Genomic DNA, 22,752 nt, shown 5'->3' with positions numbered 1-22,752 from the left:
GGACCATTTTATTTTAAATGTTTCTGCTGCTTTTTTTTCAATCTCCATGTTAAACTGTGCGAATTCGTGTAAGAACTCAATAATAATATTATATGAATTATTGGGTAACTTTTTTTGAATGTATTTTGATAAAAACATATTCTCGGAATCACTATTTTTTAAAGATAAATGGGCTAAAAGTATTGCCAAATATCCAGCTGCGACATTAGTTTCTGTCTGTAATATAAATTAAATAAATAAAATATTGTTGAAAAAACTGACATTATATGAATATTTTCTCCATTTAGTAAATGTATCTACTAGTTCGTCAATAGTAAGTAAACTTATAAGTGTGTTTTCTGTATCTATTCTTAATAAGTAGAGTATATATTTGTTTATAATATACCATATTGCTCTGAAATATAGTTCATTTTTGATCCTTTCTCTATTATATTTATTAATAGACCAAGAGTTAATAAAGTATTATCTGAAGATTGGTCTAGATCTAAAGAATCTTTTTTTGATATTATTACATTGGTTAAAGTTTGTATAAATTTTGGTTGAGTAACTTCGTCACAAATAGATGAACTATTATTAGTAAGATTAATTAATAGTCTAAGACATGATTGAAAGATATCGTATTCTATATTGTTTAAAATAAATTTAAAGAATTATTAGTACTCACTATATTTCTTTTTAAAATTATGAAATAAGCTACTTGTAAGTAATGTAGTAATAGATGATATTCGTTTTATATGTGTATTAGAACACATAATAAGTGCACATTGTTCAATTGATCCTATAATAGTTTCTATAAGATAAAATTCTTCGCTCTAATGTTGTGTATTAGTTTAACACAAGAAAACAAATGCAATAATACATTGTTATTATTAGATATTTTATCAATAATGTCATATAGACATGAAATAAAACCAAATGATTCCATTTTTTCCAGATAATTTAATGTTTCCCATGTTGGTAAAAATGCAATACTTTTAATTGCATTTATGGAAAGTATGCAACATGATGACTATAAAATTATTATCATAATAAAATATAAATACTAAATAACCTTATTAGTGTATTCGGGATGCACTGTACTAAATTTTACTGTTTTTATTAAATCAATAAGCTATTATTCTGTTAAAATATAATTATATATGATAAAATAACATACAGAATCTTGCATAGAATTGTCTGATTTATGGTTTTTTGAATTATATAACTGAATGTTCTCATCATATGAAAGTCCTAAAAAAATGATTTCGAACGTAGTATCATCTGATACTAGAGCATATGCTGACTTTTTATCTTGAAGAAGAAGATATAATATAAATAATGTACAATATAATATAATCTAAATTAAATAAAAATTGTTTCTTTTATGAGTAATTCAGTACCATATCCGTGTCTTTTTTTGAAATTTCAAGTAGTTGATGAATAAAATTTCCGGATCTAAAATTTCTTGAAAATTCTGTTTCATTAATTTTTTTAGCTAGTTCTATGTAACTATAATAATTGGTCAATTTATTACTTAAATTTCGATTAAAAAACCATGATTGTCTAAGTTTTAATGAATTGTATTTATTTAATCCATCCATTAAATACTGAATTTCATCTAATGATTTTTTGTTGATTCCTGATTCTCGAAGCTCATGAACACTTTTTATATTTAAAGAATAAGATTCTGTGTCTTCTACATTTAACTCATCATTTAAATAATTTTTTGGATCAGCATTATATGATGAAAAAATATCCTTTTTTGTATTATTTGCTGGTTCAGCAATAAAGCTTCTTTGTTTCGCATATGTATTTTGAATATCAGAAAAAGTATCTACTAAATTATTATATATATATAAGTTTTGAGGTGTTTTTGGAAGCTTATAATCTTCATTTGTTAATATTGGGCTAAACATTTTGATTGATATTTCTTTTGATTTAGGTGTTCCTATTTGTGATGGCGATTTTAATTTGTCGTGCTCTAATGAATCTATAATTCTTTGACTTTTTGGCGTTCTCAAAGGAGAATTATCGAAATCATCGAGGAAGTTCCATGTATTGTTTTGTTGACATATATTTTCTGAAAATGGTGATGCATTGTTACTATTCTTATTTGGAGTCTTTGGTGACTTTGTAGATATTTTATTTGGTGATTTTTTTGGTTCAAATAATAATTGAGAATGTTTTGTATCAAAAGTTGCTTTCTTATTTAAATTTTTTTCAGAAGTAATTTCTTTTGTGTCTAGATAGTGTTTATTTTTGGTATTAATGGATTTCTTTGACTTTTTAGGTGAATTAATTTTTATATGAGCTGAACTCATTAGCTTAAGATTTTCTGTTTCTTTTCCAATGTTTTTTTCTATTATGTTTGCATTTTCCATATTAGTCTGAGATAATAATAAATTGTCTTTATTATCTTGATTAATGTATCTTTTTGTTGAAGAAATATTTGATAGTTGACTTTCAAGCTTTTCGCATTTTGAACTTGAATAATTGTTAATATAGAATTGATCGTCTTCGTGAAACTCTGTGCTAATTTGCATTGTTTTTGTTGTTGAAAACTTATTTGTGATATTAATTTTTAAAAAAATGTTAATCGATTTTGATAATTATTAAATAATTCCTAGAAATATTTTTAATATAAATTACTAGAATAAATGTTTCATTAAATTTTAGTGTAAATATTTTATATTTAGGATATATAAGATATAGATTTTCATAATTTTTTTTTAATGATTTAAAAAAATATAATTTGGTTAATATTTAAAAAAATAATTGTATAGTAATGTTTCTATTTACATGAAAAAAATATTAATAACTATATAGAATTTATATGTTTATTAGTTAAAGAAAAATAATAAAAAAACTGTCTTGTTATCACATAATGTTACGAATTTAATTCATTTTAAAAAATTTAAAATAATTCATTATAAAAGAGTGTGAAATATGTGATTGTGACGTTATTTTATATTTATTTATTTATTACATGAATATTTTTACTCTATAGTTATATATATCATAAAAAAAAAAAAAAAAAAACAAAAAATATATATTTTTATGCTTTATTAATGCTCGTTTTTATATTTGTTTTTGAGTGTAATGTTTTTTAATGCTTTTTTTGATTAATATTAGTACTTTTACAATTTATATATTGAGCTAAACAATAATTATTCATGTATTTGATGTATTTTGAATACTTAAAACATTCCTTTTGATTTCCCTATTTAAAAAAAATAAAATTATTGAAATTATGTTTATGTAATTTCCTACATGATCATGACTTTTAACTATTTATAAAAAAAAATAATGTTAAATTTTTTTATTTATATTTAATACATTTTAATTATTGTAGTCATTGTTATTAAGATTTAACTCTTGTGTTAGGTTCCTATTAGTTTTATTTGCAACTGCATCACAAGCATCAATCCAGTCACTAAAATAATAAACGTTTTATGATATATATATGTATATAATATAATAAATACCTGTAAATATCCACTGGTGCTGAAAGATCTGTTATTGTTAATATAACTGTATAGAAATATTGAGTACAATACTATGTATAATACTTTGATGTGTTTGTCCGCATACTTTACAGATTAACGTACCTATTTGATTCGTTTTATCCCCATATGCATATTAGAAAAAAAAAGTATAAAGTTTTTATTTACATATGACAAACAATACTTTTTTCATGATTACAAAATAAACCTTAAAATAATTAATAAATTTTAATAATTATATTTTCTTACAATTAAACGTTTTATCTAGAGGTGCTCTTGGTTTAGGTTTTGGTCTTTTCATTTTTGTTTTACGTTTTCCCTGAATAAATTAGTTTTGGAATTTGATGTTTTTGAAAATGTAATACCATTTTTATGTATAATTTTTTCCGCTAATCTTAAAAAAAATATATTGGTTTTGATAACGTATATATTTTTCTAATCAGATTAAGTTGTTGAATATTTATTTTAAAATAAATAAATGTATTTCTGAATATAGTTTTTAAAAAAAAAAAAAAAAGATAATGCTGAAGGGTTATTTGATAATGATATATTATTTTTTCTAGGCTTAAAAATATTTAATTCATATTATTTAAATTTTATGTTGATATATATATTGGTTTTTAGATGTTATGTTAATAATAAAAAATAATATATACTTTTACTAAAAAAATATTAAATATTTCTTGAAATTATTAAAATCAGCAAGAAATATATTCTTTTTTTTTTTATAATTTTTGATAATTATGTATATATGTATTGTAAATGGTTTTAGATTTCATATTTATTTAAATCGTTATAATATCTTAATTTTACATAATATGTACAGTGGGTTTATTTAATATCTTAGTCTATTTTAAAATTATGTTTTTGAGTTGATATTTGATATAGTTTTAAAAAAATAGATTATAGAATATGATATATGTTTTAAACAATTGAAAGTGTAGAACTTTAGAATATTATTGAGTTTTTATTTTGATTTATCTCAATGAAATTATTTTTTTATCATAATATTATAATATCGTTTATGATTTAATTTTTGAAGTTATTCTAATATTAATTGAAATGTTTAAAATAGTATAAACATATATATATATATGTTTAGTTATAATCTATGAATACGTATAACATATTACTTATTATAAATTATATGATAAATATATTTTTTTTAATTGTTATAATTATAGTTGTATTAGATTAACATAAAAAAAACATATACTTTTAAACTTAAAACTAGAAAACAATTTTTTTTGTGTTTATTTAGAGATTAATGTTAATTTATTTCTTCTCTTAATCCTACACCATAGTCCTACACGATCATCTGTAATAAATTGCCACATTACATATATCCAGCTAGTATGATATGGAATATTTCTATAGAATTCGTTTGCAATATTATTTAGTTTTGGTAAACGAGACCAAGGAATAAATGGAAAGTCTTGAAAAAGTTAACAGGATACAGAAATAATTACATAAATTACCATGATGCTCGTTATGATAGCCAACATTATATGTCAGAATGTTTAAAATTCCATAATATGAATATGTATCAATTGTTTCATTGGTATTTTTAATAATTGAAAAATGTTCAGCGATAAAATGGCCAGCACAAGGATGAAGTGATCCTGCAAGAAATGATGAAAAAATAAGATAAAATAAAGCGCCACTGCCTGCTAGCCGTATTAAGATAATATCGAATAATAATTGAATTAATAAATTATAAATATGTAAAGATGTAAATGGCAACCTTTTTAAAAATATAGGTCTAAGTGAATAAAAGAATATTTGAAATGTACTACATAATATAGTTAATATACGATGTTATATATTAAGTAATTTGTAACCAGAAAAATGCTTTTCCAAGGACGTTATTAAAGAGTATTACTTCCAATTTTGTTGGAAGATCAGTATCAGTTCCATCTTCTCCTAAGTATTTATGATGTAATAGGTGATATGGCTATGAAAATCTAAATATCTATGATAAATAGTATTATAAACGGATACCTTAAACGATGCACTATATGGAAGTCCGATAGGTAAATTTGCAAAAATAGAAAAATATTGATTTAATTTTGCATTTTTAAATACAAGATTATGGGATAATTCGTGTATTGAAAGAAAAATATTATGGTTTGCAGTTGCACCAAAAAAATACACATAGAGTAAGAATTTTAATGACATCCAATTTTCATTACGAAGTAGATAAGCTGATACTAATTGAAATAAAACCACTGTACATATTATATATTTTGTAAGTGGTTCATGCCCGCAAAGTTTTATCACCTTGGAAAATAAATATTAATGCTATTTTGATGATAAAAAAATACTTCTGGATGTGCCTTTATTATTTCTTTACGTCTAGTTTTATGTGGTTCCTCCTGAAATGTCCATAAGAAGTCATTTAGATTATTTTTTTTATTTTTTTCAATAGACATTTTTAAAAAAAATAAAAAATAATTTTTTATATTTAAATTGTAAATAAATCGATGTAGATTTAAATTTCGATATTTAGTATTTTATAATTAAATATTTAACATTTATGATAATTACAGTTAATAGAAATATGATTTTATCTTTATATAAAAAAAAATAATATATATATATAAATTACGAACATATAGTATGTTTTTTTATAAATATAGAAAAGCATTTAATTTATAATAAAAGTTAATATGATACTAATATGGTATAATTATTACATTCATTTACTTTATAATTGTTTAGAATTTATATGACAATTACTTTTTAATAATTTTATTTTTACTAAATATTAGATTATTTGAAATATAGAACACTTAATTAAAAAATACTTATATTAATCGTATATAATATATAATTTTAAAATACTAACAGTACTTTATAATTCAATTTAATATAAAATTCTAAAAGTGTTTTATATAAAACTATTTATTATATGTATTTTAATATGAATTAATGAAATCTATAAATCTAAAAATATACATGTTAAAATTATATAAAAATACTTATAAATATACACATTTATTTAATATAGAAAATTTATAATAAATAACGTAATATACTGTAAATTATTTAAAAAAATATATATATAATTAATCTAAATTATATTCTAAAATGAACTTGCATAATAAAATAAATATAATTTGCATGTTATTAATATATAGATTTATCATATACAAATCATTTTTTTAATATATTATTTCTTTAATAAAATATTTTAATTAAATAATTAAAAAAAAAAGGTAATAACTAATTCAATCTTTATTTGTTACAATTATCTATCGAATTCATAAATATTTAATTATGTTTATATTTAAAACATTAGCATATTTAGCATATAATATTTTAATTATTAATAACTAAAAAATGATATAACATAAACCACTTTTTTTTGAAATATATAAATTATAAACAAAAAATCATAAAAAAAATCATAATAATATTAAGAAACATAAAATAATGAATAATTCCGATATTTTTCTAAATAATAGAAATAATATAAAAATATATTATCTAAAATATTTTCAAAACTATCACACGTATCATTTTATAAAAAAGGGTAGGGTACTTCTAACATTTTTTTGGAAAAAATTAAACTCGATTTAATTTATCAAGAAAAAAAAATAACTATGGCTGAAAATTTAGAGGTTTTTATTAATTAGCATAGTGAACTCCTTATGAATTGTTTTAGACCAATTTTTCTAATATAGATTCGGGTGGATCATCAACATTCCCTGTTCAATGTTCAGCTCTTCGAAAAAATGGATATGTTGTAATTAAAGGACGTCCATGCAAAGTATTTAAAAACTAATATATATAACCATTATTCTTATGTGTTTAAGATCGTTGACATGAGCACATCAAAAACAGGTAAACATGGCCATGCAAAAGTTCATTTAGTAGGAATCGATGTATTTTTTTTAAACTTTTAATAGTTTATCAAAATAACATATCTTAGATTTTTACTGGCAAAAAGTTAGAGGATCTTTCACCTTCTACGCATAATATGGATGTTCCTATTATTTCTCGTCAAGAATATCAACTGGTTATCAATTAGCATGAATATCAATTTATTTTAATATTTTGTTAGATTAATGTTGATGACGGATATCTTAATCTAATAACCTCAGATGGATCTACTAAGGACGATATTCGCCTTCCAGAAGGAGAATTAGGAGAAAAAATTATTTCAGAATTTGAGGAAGGAAAAGATTTACTCGTTACAGTCGTTTCAGCTATGGGAGAAGAAGTAGCCTTAGCTGTTAAAGAAGCTCCAAAGTAAAATCATATTATATGCATATAAAATTAAAAATGTTTTTCATAAAATCATATTAGATATTATAAAATTTATATTTTTATATACATATATAAATATGCAAGAATGCCTATCCATAACTAAAGTATTATTACAATATAATTTATATATATCATATTTAAATAAGACTCAGTATATGTATAAAAGATAGATCGAATATCGAAAATTAACAGAAATATTATGAACCAATATCAATTTAATCAAGATTCAAGATGTGGTATAGATAACTGCACCTCTAAACAATTCTACATAGATGCTGGCTTAACCTACTGCATCAATGGTCACCTTGTTCAAGTAAGATCAATGATCAAATATTTTATACTTTTTTTTTTTAGGGAATTATTGAAATAGATAATACAAGCAATTTAAATAAAAATCAGCCATTAAGAAGAAGAAAAGTAATTACATCAGACAAACATAAGAAAAAGTCTAAAGGTATAATTATATCTATATATTTTTTTTTTTTAAAAAAAACAAGTTCTTTACGGAAACGAAGGAAAAAACTTATTTTTACACTGTTTTCAGCAAATTTTAAAAACACAAGTCTGGTGTCTAATCCATACACATGGAATATCAAAAAATTTAGAACCTAGTAGGTTCATTATGTTTATCTGCATGTTCATAAATATTTAGCTGTTCGAAATATATGGAAAATCTACTTAACATTATTAACATCAAATAAATTATTTCAAAAAAATACAAAAAAAAAGATTAAATATCATAATGTTGGTTGAACTTTAATTATTCTATAAGTTATTTCATTCTAACATATTTATACAAAGAATTCGATTCAAGGAAATTCAAATGATAATATATCTTATAAAGTAATATCCGAACTACTTACTAAAAAAATTCAAAGACATCTAGATAACCAGATTTCCAAAACTTATTGATACTATTAGCATATGTTATCTTGGATTATTAAATCTTAGATCAATTATCACCATATCAACTCTTTATAAGTAATGCATTATTTCAAAAATGTGAATAAACATTAATAGTACTAGTTTTATGAAATCCGGCAAAGTTCCATATATGCAAACATCATCTATAATACCACTTGAAATTCGTAAATGTATGGAACCCCAATATCAGAATACATTATCGCCAACGGTAATATAATATATATATATATATATATACTCAACAATTATACCAGGTTTTTCCATCTTACGAAAAAGTGTTAAATGTAACATATTCCATATTTTCAGCATTTTATATTTTTTATAAAATAGTTTTCCCACCTTTAAATATATATCCTATATTGGTAACATATATTCAAGGTCTTCATCTTCCATGTAATTTAATCATATTTCAATTTCTACTGCTGAATTCCATATTAGTAGAACTTATATTACCAACATTAAAACTCGCATATCAATTGAATATTTCATTCACTAATCAACAATTATTAGAAGAAACAAACTTAAATACTATGCCAGAGGTCATTTTATTAGCTGTACTACTGATTTCTACGAGACTTTATTTCCAAATTGATCATTATGATATTGAAAATTTTAAAGACTATACGTACAACAATCTTAAGGATTGGAACATATGGCTATCTATAATGAATTCACGGAACTATAATAAACTAGCTAATTTTGGCTATACAAAAACAGATATTAATAAAATTTCACAAATATCAAAAGAAGAAATAAACAATTATCTAAATGATTTAAGTATTCAACTATCCAATAGTTCATATATAAAAGGTAATTTTAATATTGTATATTTTATTTTCCAAACTTCTTATAGTTCCAAAATTTTTATTAAATATATTTCCCATAAATGAATTGAAAAAAACAAATGAATATTTTAATTCAACACATAATTATTATACATCATTAGAGTCATATAATACTAAATCATATACAACAAACACTATATTTAGAAACAGGAAACTTATCTACAAAATTTTTTCTCTTTCTAGCACTCTACCAAATATTACGAAAACTTTAATTTCAAAAGGTGCAGAAATGATTGGAATCACTGAATTTAAATTACGAAAAATTATATTAATTCTAGAAAAACAGTATATTTATCTAAATGATAATTGCAAACTAGAAAATTTATAATGCAATTATAATTATAGCTATACGATTTTTCTATAACATATTTCTATTATTTATAAATTAAATCATTTTTTTAAATAAGTTTTACATCGTTCAAGGGATTCCAAAGTTTCTACACATAGCTTTATTTTTGAAATTAAATGCAACTCTAATTCAACATTTGCAGAACTGATTGCAACGGAACATTTTTTTAGAGAAGAAAATATATTATTAGAAGCATGATCTAATATCTGTAACCACTCAGATAATCGAGCAGAATAGTCATTGCAAGAAAAAGAAGATATATTATCTTTCTCATTATTATTGTTTTCCTTTTTTTCAAAACATTTATCAATAGTTCTCATTTCACGATTTAATTGCATATTGTTATATTGTTCTTGTTCTTCTACACATAGTACACATTCTTTTAAAAGCTTATTATGAGGAGAGCGCATAAGAGGTACCTAGATCTATAAATAAAAATTAAATTATTTATATTCATACAAAATGATTATTACAATAATCATCTAATAAAGCCCATCCCATAAGAAGTTTAGAACTTAATAATTTAGGAACATCGTCAGTGTAACTTTTTTTAAATTGAGGATATTCTAGTATTAATAAACAAAAAAAACATGCACTAAATAATGTCTTACTATCATTAGAATTATTAAAATTCATTTTTAACGTAAATCGATATAAAATATTTAACTTTATAGATTATAAAATGTAGCCAGTAATTCCATATAATTAAAACAAATTTATATTCAATATTTTTGTCTAGAAATTTAATATTGTATATAATTAACACCATAAAATATATCTAATTATAAATATTATGTATAAAGTGTATTTTCTTTCATAAAATGAAGCTATTAAATACTTCTAGATGCATTAACCACTATATCTATATACAGTAAAAAATCAAGTTAATATTTTAAACTTTTTTTGTATTTAACTTTCAAAAATTAAAGTCTTTAAAGAATAGTTACAGTAATTCGACAAATTAAACCTACACGGAAAACAAATTTCAAACTGATTTAAAATCATGTAACGCTAAAAATATCATAATTTTATACTACTAATAACTCAATATATTTTAATTTAATTATATTAAATTTAAAGAAAATAAATAAAACATAAAATAAATATAAAAACAAAAAAAAATACACAAAAAAATCATAAAGTAAAAGAGAACAAAATCTTAGATAAAAATATCGATTTATTCTATTATTTTACTAAAATAAATAAAATTATATTAAGCTACAAATATCAATAAATAGTATAGAAACGAATAAAAAGAAGTTTATTGCAAATTGAAGTCATTTTTGAAAATGTTAAAATTTTTAATAAAAATAATTAAGACTATATCCGTTGCAAAACAAATAAACATATGATTTTACTCTAATGATTCAATAACAATTTTATCATAATAAAAACATAATATAGAACTTACTAAACAAAATTCAATATTATATATTTTAAGATAATCTAGTTAAAAAACATAATAAAATTTTTACATGTAATCTAATCATGCTTCTCTACGGAAACATAAAAAAATAATTATTAAAGATCTCATTAATCAATAAACTCAACCAATTTTTTTTATTAATTTTAACGCTCAAAAAAAGACATTAAAACTTCTGAAAATATGTAAAACCTTATTTAAATACTCAAAATTCAGGGATTAATTAATAAAAAAAAATATATTATTTAATTTCAAGCTTTATAAAAAATTAATTTTATAGATAATTGTTGAAAACCCAAAAATTACATATTAATTATTATTATTTATCATATTATATTGGATAGAAACAACTATTATTCATAAGCATTATCTTTAACAGTGTTTCTAAAATCCTTTTTATAGTAATTTATGAAATTTATTTTGCAAACATTTTACTTTAAATATTTCTATAACAATAAACCCCCCATAAAAATAGAAATAAACTATAAAAATTCAAAAATATATCTAGTTAAAAAAATATTAAAAACTTTACATTTTTTTTTCATTCATAATTCATATTTAACATTAATATTATACGCTAAAAATCAATGAATATAAACAAATTTAAAAAATTACCAAAAATATATAATTTCATTAAAACTTCAATAATTCAAACCTATATCATCTCTTAAGCCATAAATTTAAATCCATAAATCTACATTATAGAAAATAATATACTGACAAAATTTCAAAAAAAATCTACAAACATCATTGATTAGAAAAATAAATACCAATTATCTTCTAATGAAACAACTTATCTAGAAAATTATAGTTTTTAAAAATAATAACACTTTTAATAACATCCTGTTTTTTTTTTTATTAAACTATTATTATATATAAATTACATTTTTTTCAAATATAAATACCAATTATCTTCTAATGAAACAACTTATATTATATATATATCATAAAATATTCACCTTAAATCCACAGATCAAAATAAAAAATTTTATAATACTTTTTATGTTAAAACTTTCAAAAATAAAACCAGATATAACACAAAATGTTAAATATTATTACTACTTTTTTTTTTTTTTTTAAATAAAATACTTCTATTAAAAAACATAAAAAAATAATACATTAATTAATTAACTTTTAAAATTCATACATTTTTATTTCATGTATCTATAATTTTAGTTATCGAATAAAAAGTTTATAAATTTTATATCATTTACAAATTTATTATAAAATTAAACAGTGTATATTCTTATAAACAAAAATGGTACTTCTTTTTCATATATTTTAAAACATAAAATAATACTTCAGGTCATACTTGCTGCTTCAATATGTACTAGAGGTGGTAAAGGTAAAAAAACAATTTTTCAGAGCATCATTAATAAAAATTAGTTATTCTTTCTCGACAATTCAGGGATATTCCAAAAGCTAGAATTGAGAAATTACTAGCAACTTTTCCTCAATTAGCAAATACTGGAATACAGCATACTACTATTGAAACTGATTATATACGTTATGTTTACCAACCTCTAGAAGAACTTTATATGATTCTTATCACTAATATTCACTCTAATATTTTACAAGATATCAACACTCTTCATCTTTTTACTGAAACTGTAATAAATATATGTCATTCATATGACGAACGAGAAATCCTTCATAATGCATTCGAATTACTTAATGCTTTTGATGAAATAACATCATATGGCTATCGAGAAAATCTTTCCTTTGCTCAAATAAAAAGTTTTCTTGAAATGGATAGCCATGAAGAAAAAATTCAAGAAATAATTGCTAGAAACAAAGAATTAGAAGCTGTAGAAGAAAGAAAAAGAAGAGCAAAACAATTCGAGCTGCAAAGGAAAGAGTCATCAAAAAAAGGATTTAATAACTTTCAATCGCTTTCTAACAATCAATACCAATTAGTTTCTCAATCATTACATAATATGAATCTATTTCATAATATTCAAGATATTGAAAAAAAACAGGTCAACAAGTATACATTGTTGCCTTTTCTATATATATATTGATTTTATTAGATCTGTTACGTTAAAAGGAAAAGGAATGCAATTAAATAAAAAATCCAAACAAATTGATTATTATGAAACTGCAAAACATAGTAAGAATTTAAAAGAACATTTATTTTCAAACGTTAGTATGAAACAAAGTAGTACTAAAGATGATACATTTGAAGACATTCAAATTAAAATATCTGAAGATATTCATATTGCAAAAACAAAAGATAATGACATTGAAAGTATAGAAATTAAAGGGGATCTTCATTTACGTATATTACAATCAAACGTTGCGTTTTTTCGCGTCTTTTTATGCGACAATGACGAAGAGAAAATCCAATACAAAACACATCCTAACATCGACAAGTCACAATTTCTATTAAACAAAGTAATTGCTCATCGTAATTCGACAAAACCATTTCCAGTAAACAACTCTCTTAGTGTATTAAAATGGAGAATAATAAAAAAAAATGAGGACATCATTTTCCCACTTTCCGGTTATTAATTTTCATTTTTTATCTACAATGATTAATATTTTTAGTTAATTTATGGACATATGAAAACAATAAACATATTGAAATGAATATAAAATATGAACTCACTTCAAATGAATATGAATTTCAAAATGTGTTAATATCTATTCCAATGCAGTAAGAATTTAATATTTTATAACTATTATATTAGCTAATTACTAGATCTTATTCAAGCATTTTAGAAACTACTAATGGAATTATTATAAACCATGAAAAAAATTCATTAGAATGGTTTATTTCCGAAATTAACTCTTTTAATCAATCTGATAGCAAAAAAATAAATCTAGAAAGTAACAATGCTGAATCATTTTTTCCAGTGTCTATTAATTTCAACATGAAAACACTTCTATTTAATATTGATGTAAGACAAATTTTTATTATTATCATTAACAAAGTTAGGTAATTAGAGTAGAACTTATTAATGAGGAGAAAGAAATTTCTTTTTCTAAATCAATAATCTCATCAGGAGAGATCATTATTAAATAAATATTTTAATAATATCAACTTTACTCTATTAATATTTTTAATATATTATTTTATCAATTATATAAATATTAAATTTCGAAAATCTAATTTTTAATATAAAAATAAATTGTATTTTAATCATGATTTTTTTTACAAACTTAAAATGTTAATTTTACATTATTTTCAAAATCTTTGAATAAAAACATTTGAAAAATCATAATATTATAACACAAAGTACAGATTAAATATTTTAAAGTACAGTATACAATAAAATTATAATATTTTAATTTTAAATAATTTATACAAATAAAAACACAATATTAATTTATTTTTTTTTCAAATTTTTTTCAAAACAAAATCGATTCATATAATTACAAGACATAAGTTGTTTTATTTATAATTAAATTAACTTTTTTTATAAAAAAAAAAATTAAACATAATATCATAAAATCATATGAAACATGCTTAATAAATAAAAAATTCAAATACAAAGTTTTGTACAAATGAAACAATAAAAATATCTTATAGTTTATATCTTTTAACAGTATACAGACCACAAAAATTAGTTGAAATATGTTAATAAGACTTCTAACTAATACAACAAATTCTTAATATTTTTTTAAACTAAAAAATAGTAACATTAAACATAAAAATATAATATTAAGATATATAATTACCAAATCATCTATTTTTTATTTTTAAACATCAAAATATTCTACAAATAAACATATTCAATAAATAACGTTTCATAAATACTTGAAAAAAACAAAGCTCAGCACTATTATAATCAAAACTTACGCAAAAATATTCTCTAAAACATTCTCATTCAAACAAATATATAAATTCAATAAAACAATGCTAAATAAGGACAACCATATATGCCATAAGTAATATTACATCTCAATAAACTTTAGAACCATTATTAATTAAATATATATCATATTAAGCCCCTTTTCTCAAAAGTAAGTCAAACAGTAACAAATATTAAGTGCTGCTTTATTCGAGTATACTAATTATATTTTCATTATCTCTTGGTACTCCTGAAGGATCAGTAACAATAATATTTCTATTTGAAAAATCATGTTGTCCTTGATAATACCGTGATAAAGAATCTTGATACGCAGGAGGCGTAAGAAGAGCAGATTGATAAGCTGGAGGTGGCGCCAACGTTCCCACCATTGGTGCTAATCCCCATTTTTTCACATTCGCTTCAATAAAAACAAATCCATACTGACCGAAATTCACATGAATCTGACATGGACCACTTGCACCAATAGTGGGAAACAAATTGGTCTTTAATAATTGAGCAGCATCTTCTAATCTTTTTCCATTCCTCGTAAAAAAAACAGTACCAGTTCGGGGCTTATATCCAACACCAATAACATCTCCTTGTTTAAGCACAGGCCCATAAGGCTTACCTGAAAACGGCTGATTATGCCTTTTCGAACCATCAGAAACATAAGCAATGGAATATTTATTCCATCCTATAATTGATTTAATATTCAAAATAGACCTAAGAAAAATTACGAACCAGGCAATCGATATAAAGGATAAGGTTTTGTTGTCAATCCAATAGAAACAATAGTATTATCAGAAAAATCATATAACTTAGCTTCCCAATAATATATTTCATTAGTTTTTGGAATAGGCAAATTTGTCTGAACACTGCATTCACTATCATAAAATGTTATTTCGGTCCTAGATTCTACAAAACAATTCATATTCTCAAAAAAAGCTTCAAATTCCCATGCAGAGACACCCTTTTCCTGAATAGACATAAATTGAGAAAGACTAATATCAGTTAACATGCTACCAGGAGGATTTGCCTCTTGAAATGCTAACGATATCAATTACTAAAATTCATTCTTCTATAAAAATACCTTTTGCTCGAAAATAAGATTCTATCTCTTCTTCATTGGCTGTTTGCATTAATACTGCTTCTTCATGTATTAAATCTTCATGTTGCTCAGAATTTCCATGACCTAAAAAAATAGAATTATGACAATGACCATTTATGTGATATATAATAAAAACAATAACAAAAACGCCTAAGATCCCTCCAAATGAAAGGAAAAGAATTAATATTGATGATGATAAAGTAGAAATATATGGATTTTCATTCAAATGAAAAGACATTTCTTAAAAAAATCTCAGCACTAGAAAGTCCTATATACTATAAAAAGAGAAAACTAAATAAAATATTAAAAGTAATACTATCTGTTTTTTTAAACTTTACCAAACCTTAAAATTAAATTTTAAAAAATAGCATAACAGTTTATTACAAAATATCGACGACATTCATATTTTAAAAAATCCTTAAAAAAAATGGATAATAGAAATTTAACACAAGAAGAGATAAATATACTTCAATCATTTGAGTTAATAACAGAAATTAATAATTCAAAAATATCTTTAGAAATCCTTGAAAATTATGAATGGAATTTAGAAGTAATAATACTTAAAATATTTATTTTTTTTTTAATTTTCAATTTATAGAAAGCTATATCATCGATTTATGAAGAAAATCCGCAACTACAAACTTCTCCATCTGGAAATCCTATGAATGATTCAACAGATATAAATTATCCTCATGATTTATCTCAACTATCACCAGAAATTTTAAATACAAATACAAGTCCTATAATTTCATCAATTTTCACATTAATTGTTCTTCCGCTTTCTATATTGTACAAAGCAATATCAAAAACAATGTATTTCTTCACAAGAATGTTTCCTTTCTTATCTAAATTTATGGGATTCAGTCCTCCAAATTTAGTCACTGGACAATTTCAAAAATTTAATTCAAAAAACACATCTGAAAAATTTATTCGAAAATTTGAGCAAGAACATGGGGTTGATCATGTTCCGTTTTTTGAAGGCGGATATGTAGAAGCATTGGAAGTTGCAAAAAAAGATTTAATGTTTTTTATGGTAATTTTACAAAGCGATTTACATGATGATACCTATTCTTTTAATCGGTAAATATATATTCTTTTATTTTTTGAATAACATTTTTTATAGAATTACTCTTACAAACGAAAACTTAATTGGATTCATTGCAAATAACAATATATTAGTCTGGGCAGGAAGTGTTCATGAACCAGAAGCGTTTCAAGGTATATAAAAAATAAGCACTAAACCTATTTATCTAACATTAAAAGTATCAAATAACCTTAATTGTACTCGTTTTCCATTCATTGCAATAGGTATTTCACACTTACATTCTTCTAATACATCAAATGTATCATCGTTAGCTCGCATAGAAGGATTTATATTACCAAACGATATGATTGCAACCTTAGAAACCTACGTTGTACAACATTTGCCAACAATTCGAAGATTACGATCTACGAGAGAAGAACAACTTATTGCAAGACAAATACGTACTCAACAAGACAACGCTTATGAAGCATCTTTAGCAATTGATAGAGAAAGAATGTTACAACGTAAAGAAGAAGAAAAGCACAGGATGGAAATAGAAAAAAAAAGACAAAAGGAACTAAATGATGCTAGAATTCTTGAAGCAAATAAATCTCAATGGAAAATATGGAGAGCATCTAAACTGTTCCCAGAACCAACTTCAGATTCCTCTCAAATTGCAAAAGTTAGCTTAAGATTACAAAACGGAGAACGCATTGTCAGGAAATTTGATGCAAATGTATCTATTGAAGAGATTTACGCATTTATTGAATGTTACGATATAAATACCGAAGAGTTACACGAACCAATAGAAAAACCATTGAATTATGTTCATAAATTTAACTTTCAATTAGTATCACCTATGCCTAGACAAATTATTAGATATGATACTAAACAAAAAATATTAGAAGAAAAAAACTTATATCCTAGTGGAAATATCATAGGTAATTTTTAATACATTAATTATATATCTAACACTAAATATTCTAAGTCGAAAATCTTGATGAAGACAAAAATGATTAATGAGGCGATAGCCCATAAAATTCTTAAATCTTGTAATACATATTCGTAATATTTAAAATGACCATAATGGTATTAATTTTAAAATCAATATTTTATAGATATAAATCCTAATTATAGAAAATAAAAAATAAATGATACATGCTTTTACAAAAACAAACTTTAAATTATAAAATAAATAGAAGACCATCAAAGCATTAAACATGTATTCTAATAATTATTATGCTCATATCTTCTAATGGAATAACAATAATTTCATTTTCCATTTATCACTGCCTTAATTTGTTCAGTACTCCATCGTGCAATTTCTTTAGTAGCAGAAGAATATCCAGGCTTAGTTCTTCCTTGCTTTAGGCATTCATTAACCCATTCTTCTTGAAACATCGATGAAATTTGATTGCTAGGAATAATATCGGCAAGATCACTATTATATTTAGAATATCTATAACCATTTAATTATTTAACGAACCCTAACAAACCAATCATGGCACGGGTAAGACTTTCCGATTTATCATGAATATTATGCATCATTGCTAAAAAACGAAATATATGCGGAATATGAGGAAGAAGTGGATTGGCTATACATTATTAGCATTTATAATTCACATTAATATAAAAAACATTTTTTTTCTTCTTTTAATGCTTGAACAATGCCAACATACGCTTCCACAATGCCTTCTCGCAACTGATTTACATAATCAATCATTTCATAGCCCTGATCAGGAGTAGAATATATGATAGATGCTTGTTGTAAAAGCTGCATAACTACTTCTAAATATTTCATAAAATTGCTTCCAATAGCAAGAGCAATATCCCCAAAACATGATAAAATTACAGGTTTAACATTAGGATGTAAAACTGAGCTCTATATAAAAGCTAAATAAGATGCTATATCAAACTCTAACTTACCTGAAGATTTTGAAGAAGATGAGTCATGAAATTATCGCAATATGGAATCACTTTATCACCTAATGCACGAGAAATATCACCTATTAAACCAACAGCAATAGAACAAAGCTGATATTCTTCAATATTAGAAAGTGCAGAATACAAAAATGGAACAAAAGAATCCAAATAGACGCAAAAATATCCATCCAAAACTAAATCATATATTATAAAATTTACTTGAAAATAAAAACATTACCTAAAGTTAAAGCACTAATTGCTAAAAAAACATCTTCATGAATTATGGACTGTCGTGATGCACTCTGAATAAGCTGAAACAAAATGGTCATTATTCTGTCAGAAGAAGGACGTGCATCTGCACCTAAACGCCTAATTATACTCTAAAATTGTATAAATTTTATATTTTCAAGAATATATTTCTTACGGTTAACGTGTTACAAAGATTAGATTGATGTTTTTCATGATTAGTGCGCTCATCGACCCCAATAATTTGATCACGAAAAGCTATTGTACGTTCTAATCGCTCGAGTATTACAATCAATAACCTTGATACTATTGGTATCATATCTAAAGAACTATGTGTAACGATAGTAGATAAAGCTTCATATGCAGATGTTCGAGAATTATTTTCATTTATAGTCCTAAAAAATCAGAATAATTATATAAAATTATACTAATTATATACCGTTCAGTTACACCAAGCAGTGATGACACAATATTCTCAAAATATGGAGACATAATTGACGTCTGTTGTTTAGACCCATAAGAACAGCCATCAAGCTGCTCAGAAAGATTCATTAGAGCCTAATACTGCAATTAAAATATAAAAAAAAACAAAAAAAAACACGAACCCAACAACAATTAGAAACTATTCGAGGATTTGCATTCAGACCATTTAAAAGAGCATGAATCAAACTAGGAAGGTGAATTTCAGGGGAAATAGCATTTATAACTAAATCAGATATACGTCCTAAAGTCCAAGCAGTAGTATCTTGAACCTGAACCACAGGATCCGACATCATACTAATTAAAACAGGTAAAGCCTCTTGCATCAACGTTTCCAATAACTTTGGATCAGGTCCCTCCAAAATAGATCCAAGTGCCATAACACCAGCTTCTCTACGTTTCCAGTCATCACTTCTAATATTGGCTTCAACAAATGTCAATACAGGGCCAACAATTATGCCCTCCACACATTGAGAGAACAATTGAACACATGTCCCAGCCGCCATAGATATATTCCACTCATCTTCATCTACATCTTCATCTTGCTTACACATCAATTGCAACAAAACCGGCAAGACCTCCGGAAGAGCAATCTTAGCAAATTGAAAATTTTCTCTTTCTGATGAGATACCATTTTCAAGAGCCTAAATATCATATTAAGTTTAGTAAACAAAAATAGTAAAAAATACCTCTTGAATTTCTAAATTAACATCTATTTCTTCTTCACATACAGTACTCCAAAATTCCACTGCTTGCAATGCAACCTTTTCATCATCATGCTTCATACCAAGAACTGTAAGACCAAAAAGAGCTTTCTCCATATAAAACTTCATTTTATCATAATAAAGCTGCATTATACGAACAAGACAACCAAAAGCAGTTATTTGAACTCTCACATCCTCACTTTGTGTAGCTTCACATACTACCTGCATAATATAATTACGTTCCCCTTCTCTCTCAAAGTTTTCTTTTACAAATTCTAAAGAATCAAATAAAGCACTAACTGCAGCAAGACGAACAGAAGAATTAGGCTCTTCTTTTCGAGCACCCTGAACTACTGCTGTTAAAATAGCATTTGATTGAGCAGCCAAATTATTAGGATCCTAGATAAGACATTATAACTATCAAAACATACATAAAAAAGTTACCACTGTTTCACAAATATATCCAATTGCCTGAAGAGATGCCTGTTTCAAATTCGAGTTTTGTCCCTCTGATACGTTTTGAACAAGAGTAGCCATCAATTCCGGCCATTGATTAATTGGAAGTTCTATTGCAGCGATAGCCGCAATAAATTGTGCGGCAGCTTGTCCTGCTTTTCCATCTTGAGATGCCAATGTTAAAATAGTCTACAAAAACTAAATATTATAATGACGCAAATAATGAGATTCCCTACATTTTGTTTAATTTGCTGTTTTAAAGATTGTTCTAAAGAAAGCCACTTTTGATTATATTCTTCTTGTCTATATCTTTCCTATATATACATTAAAAACATATATATCAACACCGAAATTTCGAACTTTCGAAGTCAAAGAATTTTTAAGAGCTAATCCTGATGCACTTCTTATATGCGATGGAGATTGCTCGTTAACAAGTTCTTGAGAAAGCATATGCATATAAACAGACTAAAAAAAAATCAACGTAATAAAAAATACCTAGAAACATATAATACCCAATGATTACGACATATGACTTCCAACTGTTGTGTTGCATCAGCTCGAAGTCGTGCATCGGAAGAAAGAGTATTTGCAAGGAGTTCACTAATATTCATTTTTTTCTATAAAATTATAAACTCAAAAAAGAAAAAATAAAAGTAAATACTTCTTAAAATCTAACCTGGTTTTTATAGTAAAAGCACTATAAACCAATTTTTCAAATATAACTCTATAATTCAAAATCTTATAATCTTTTCAATTTCAATTAACCAAACATAGTTGAAAGAAAAAACTATCCTTACCTTATAACAATATACCACAAACTACTCTAATCTCTAAAAAACACCACTTTAATAACGATATTATTTTAATTTTTATTGTAGTAATCTTTTTTTAATCAGGACACGGTTAACCGATACTTTTAAAAAGCTTCAACTGTTAAAATCTCAAAAAGTAATTAAGAAATAAAGTTATCATTAAACTCGGAAAAAATTCAAACAATATCGTGATATAAATTTTCTTGCAACATTTAGGAATATTATTGTCTAATATAAAAAATATTCTTAAAATTACCACAAATTTATGGATCGAGTAATTTTTACCATATGATGCTTTTAAAATAAGAACTAATAATTATAACTAGAATTACGATTTTACAAAGAATAACGACTACGGTATTCGTGGTCGAAGCTATATGTCTACAGCGTTGTAATCCTATTTTATTAGATATAATATTTTTAATAATATAAAAGTGACAAACCAAAAAAAGAAGCAATTCTAGATTTAGGGAAGTATCAAGATCAAAAAGTAAGAGTAAAGTTTATGGGAGGAAGAGAAAGTAGGATTATTTTCCGAGAAATTATACCTTATTAAATATATATAGTCGTGGGAATTTTAAAAGGTTATGATCCATTAATGAATTTAGTATTAGATGAAGTAATTGAAAATTTAAGAGGTAGTTTAGTTTAAATTAGAAACAAAGATATATTGGATAACAATTTGTTTTAGATGAAGATGGAAATATTACAGATCAAAAACGACAACTCGGACTTGTTGTTATTCGTGGTACTACTTTAGTACTTTTTTCACCAGTAGATGGAAGCGAAGAAATTAAAAATCCGTTTTTAGAACAAGTTGTAATATGAATAAAGATAAAAAAGCATGATTTAGTAATGCCCAATAATAAAACATTTATATTTTAATCATAAACATCTATTTATAATAACA

General features: G+C 23.9%; 11 protein-coding genes across 11 annotated transcripts; 5 read left to right on the top strand and 6 right to left on the bottom strand.

Annotated features, from left to right (window-relative positions):
• Nucleotides 1–49: 49 nt before the first annotated feature.
• PNEG_00619 (hypothetical protein) lies at nucleotides 50–2,522 on the bottom strand (the record flags this gene model as incomplete). The annotated part of the gene is made up of 10 exons (XM_007874326.1): nucleotides 50–75; nucleotides 153–216; nucleotides 262–344; nucleotides 386–622; nucleotides 665–812; nucleotides 860–1,009; nucleotides 1,052–1,111; nucleotides 1,157–1,336; nucleotides 1,380–1,488; nucleotides 1,534–2,522. 10 exons carry the CDS (start codon nucleotides 2,520–2,522, stop codon nucleotides 50–52), a joined length of 2,046 nt encoding a protein of 681 aa, XP_007872517.1.
• Nucleotides 2,523–2,924: 402 nt separating this feature from the next.
• PNEG_03602 (hypothetical protein) lies at nucleotides 2,925–4,116 on the bottom strand. The gene is made up of 6 exons (XM_007874547.1): nucleotides 3,848–4,116; nucleotides 3,732–3,801; nucleotides 3,667–3,690; nucleotides 3,537–3,587; nucleotides 3,465–3,492; nucleotides 2,925–3,412 (listed from the first exon to the last, which is right to left on the bottom strand). The coding sequence occupies exons 1-6, from the start codon at nucleotides 3,848–3,850 to the stop codon at nucleotides 3,319–3,321; spliced, it is 270 nt and encodes an 89-aa protein (XP_007872738.1). The 5' UTR covers nucleotides 3,851–4,116; the 3' UTR covers nucleotides 2,925–3,318.
• A 619-nt stretch (nucleotides 4,117–4,735) lies between these two features.
• PNEG_00618 (hypothetical protein) lies at nucleotides 4,736–5,914 on the bottom strand (the record flags this gene model as incomplete). The annotated part of the gene is made up of 5 exons (XM_007874325.1): nucleotides 4,736–4,917; nucleotides 4,961–5,274; nucleotides 5,324–5,436; nucleotides 5,484–5,762; nucleotides 5,807–5,914. The coding sequence occupies 5 exons, from the start codon at nucleotides 5,912–5,914 to the stop codon at nucleotides 4,736–4,738; spliced, it is 996 nt and encodes a 331-aa protein (XP_007872516.1).
• Nucleotides 5,915–7,079: 1,165 nt separating this feature from the next.
• Nucleotides 7,080–7,744, top strand: PNEG_00617 (eukaryotic translation initiation factor 5A). Its single transcript, XM_007874324.1, has 5 exons — nucleotides 7,080–7,105; nucleotides 7,150–7,254; nucleotides 7,301–7,369; nucleotides 7,417–7,503; nucleotides 7,549–7,744. Exons 1-5 carry the CDS (start codon nucleotides 7,088–7,090, stop codon nucleotides 7,738–7,740), a joined length of 471 nt encoding a protein of 156 aa, XP_007872515.1. The 5' UTR covers nucleotides 7,080–7,087; the 3' UTR covers nucleotides 7,741–7,744.
• Nucleotides 7,745–7,953: 209 nt separating this feature from the next.
• On the top strand, nucleotides 7,954–9,851 carry PNEG_00616 (hypothetical protein; the record flags this gene model as incomplete). The annotated part of the gene is made up of 10 exons (XM_007874323.1): nucleotides 7,954–8,067; nucleotides 8,109–8,208; nucleotides 8,252–8,365; nucleotides 8,407–8,498; nucleotides 8,556–8,597; nucleotides 8,641–8,735; nucleotides 8,781–8,886; nucleotides 8,933–9,071; nucleotides 9,117–9,488; nucleotides 9,532–9,851. 10 exons carry the CDS (start codon nucleotides 7,954–7,956, stop codon nucleotides 9,849–9,851), a joined length of 1,494 nt encoding a protein of 497 aa, XP_007872514.1.
• Nucleotides 9,852–9,913: 62 nt separating this feature from the next.
• On the bottom strand, nucleotides 9,914–10,508 carry PNEG_00615 (hypothetical protein; the record flags this gene model as incomplete). The annotated part of the gene is made up of 2 exons (XM_007874322.1): nucleotides 9,914–10,291; nucleotides 10,332–10,508. The coding sequence occupies 2 exons, from the start codon at nucleotides 10,506–10,508 to the stop codon at nucleotides 9,914–9,916; spliced, it is 555 nt and encodes a 184-aa protein (XP_007872513.1).
• Nucleotides 10,509–12,527: 2,019 nt separating this feature from the next.
• On the top strand, nucleotides 12,528–14,320 carry PNEG_00614 (hypothetical protein; the record flags this gene model as incomplete). The annotated part of the gene is made up of 7 exons (XM_007874321.1): nucleotides 12,528–12,556; nucleotides 12,601–12,640; nucleotides 12,682–13,282; nucleotides 13,326–13,798; nucleotides 13,843–13,951; nucleotides 13,997–14,195; nucleotides 14,234–14,320. The coding sequence occupies exons 1-7, from the start codon at nucleotides 12,554–12,556 to the stop codon at nucleotides 14,318–14,320; spliced, it is 1,512 nt and encodes a 503-aa protein (XP_007872512.1). The 5' UTR covers nucleotides 12,528–12,553.
• Nucleotides 14,321–15,295: 975 nt separating this feature from the next.
• PNEG_00613 (hypothetical protein) lies at nucleotides 15,296–16,539 on the bottom strand (the record flags this gene model as incomplete). Its single annotated transcript, XM_007874320.1, has 4 exons — nucleotides 16,536–16,539; nucleotides 16,180–16,488; nucleotides 15,831–16,136; nucleotides 15,296–15,783 (listed from the first exon to the last, which is right to left on the bottom strand). Exons 2-4 carry the CDS (start codon nucleotides 16,433–16,435, stop codon nucleotides 15,296–15,298), a joined length of 1,050 nt encoding a protein of 349 aa, XP_007872511.1. The 5' UTR covers nucleotides 16,436–16,488; nucleotides 16,536–16,539.
• An 85-nt stretch (nucleotides 16,540–16,624) lies between these two features.
• PNEG_00612 (hypothetical protein) lies at nucleotides 16,625–18,424 on the top strand (the record flags this gene model as incomplete). The annotated part of the gene is made up of 5 exons (XM_007874319.1): nucleotides 16,625–16,747; nucleotides 16,796–17,277; nucleotides 17,321–17,415; nucleotides 17,461–18,162; nucleotides 18,210–18,424. The coding sequence occupies 5 exons, from the start codon at nucleotides 16,625–16,627 to the stop codon at nucleotides 18,239–18,241; spliced, it is 1,434 nt and encodes a 477-aa protein (XP_007872510.1). The 3' UTR covers nucleotides 18,242–18,424.
• A 69-nt stretch (nucleotides 18,425–18,493) lies between these two features.
• On the bottom strand, nucleotides 18,494–21,641 carry PNEG_00611 (hypothetical protein; the record flags this gene model as incomplete). The annotated part of the gene is made up of 13 exons (XM_007874318.1): nucleotides 18,494–18,662; nucleotides 18,708–18,816; nucleotides 18,860–19,103; nucleotides 19,148–19,338; nucleotides 19,383–19,524; nucleotides 19,569–19,785; nucleotides 19,830–19,948; nucleotides 19,996–20,514; nucleotides 20,560–20,973; nucleotides 21,019–21,219; nucleotides 21,267–21,344; nucleotides 21,391–21,495; nucleotides 21,543–21,641. The coding sequence occupies 13 exons, from the start codon at nucleotides 21,639–21,641 to the stop codon at nucleotides 18,494–18,496; spliced, it is 2,607 nt and encodes an 868-aa protein (XP_007872509.1).
• Nucleotides 21,642–22,107: 466 nt separating this feature from the next.
• Nucleotides 22,108–22,670, top strand: PNEG_00610 (hypothetical protein; the record flags this gene model as incomplete). The annotated part of the gene is made up of 5 exons (XM_007874316.2): nucleotides 22,108–22,116; nucleotides 22,169–22,230; nucleotides 22,278–22,363; nucleotides 22,409–22,480; nucleotides 22,534–22,670. The coding sequence occupies 5 exons, from the start codon at nucleotides 22,108–22,110 to the stop codon at nucleotides 22,668–22,670; spliced, it is 366 nt and encodes a 121-aa protein (XP_007872507.1).
• Nucleotides 22,671–22,752: the final 82 nt, after the last annotated feature.

This window comes from Pneumocystis murina (genome assembly GCF_000349005.2).
Source record: "Pneumocystis murina B123 chromosome Unknown supercont1.2, whole genome shotgun sequence".
In the NCBI taxonomy this organism is placed as follows: Eukaryota; Fungi; Ascomycota; class Pneumocystomycetes; order Pneumocystales; family Pneumocystaceae; genus Pneumocystis; species Pneumocystis murina.
Note: the sequence above shows the minus strand (reverse complement) of the source record. Positions and strands in the feature narration are given on the sequence as shown.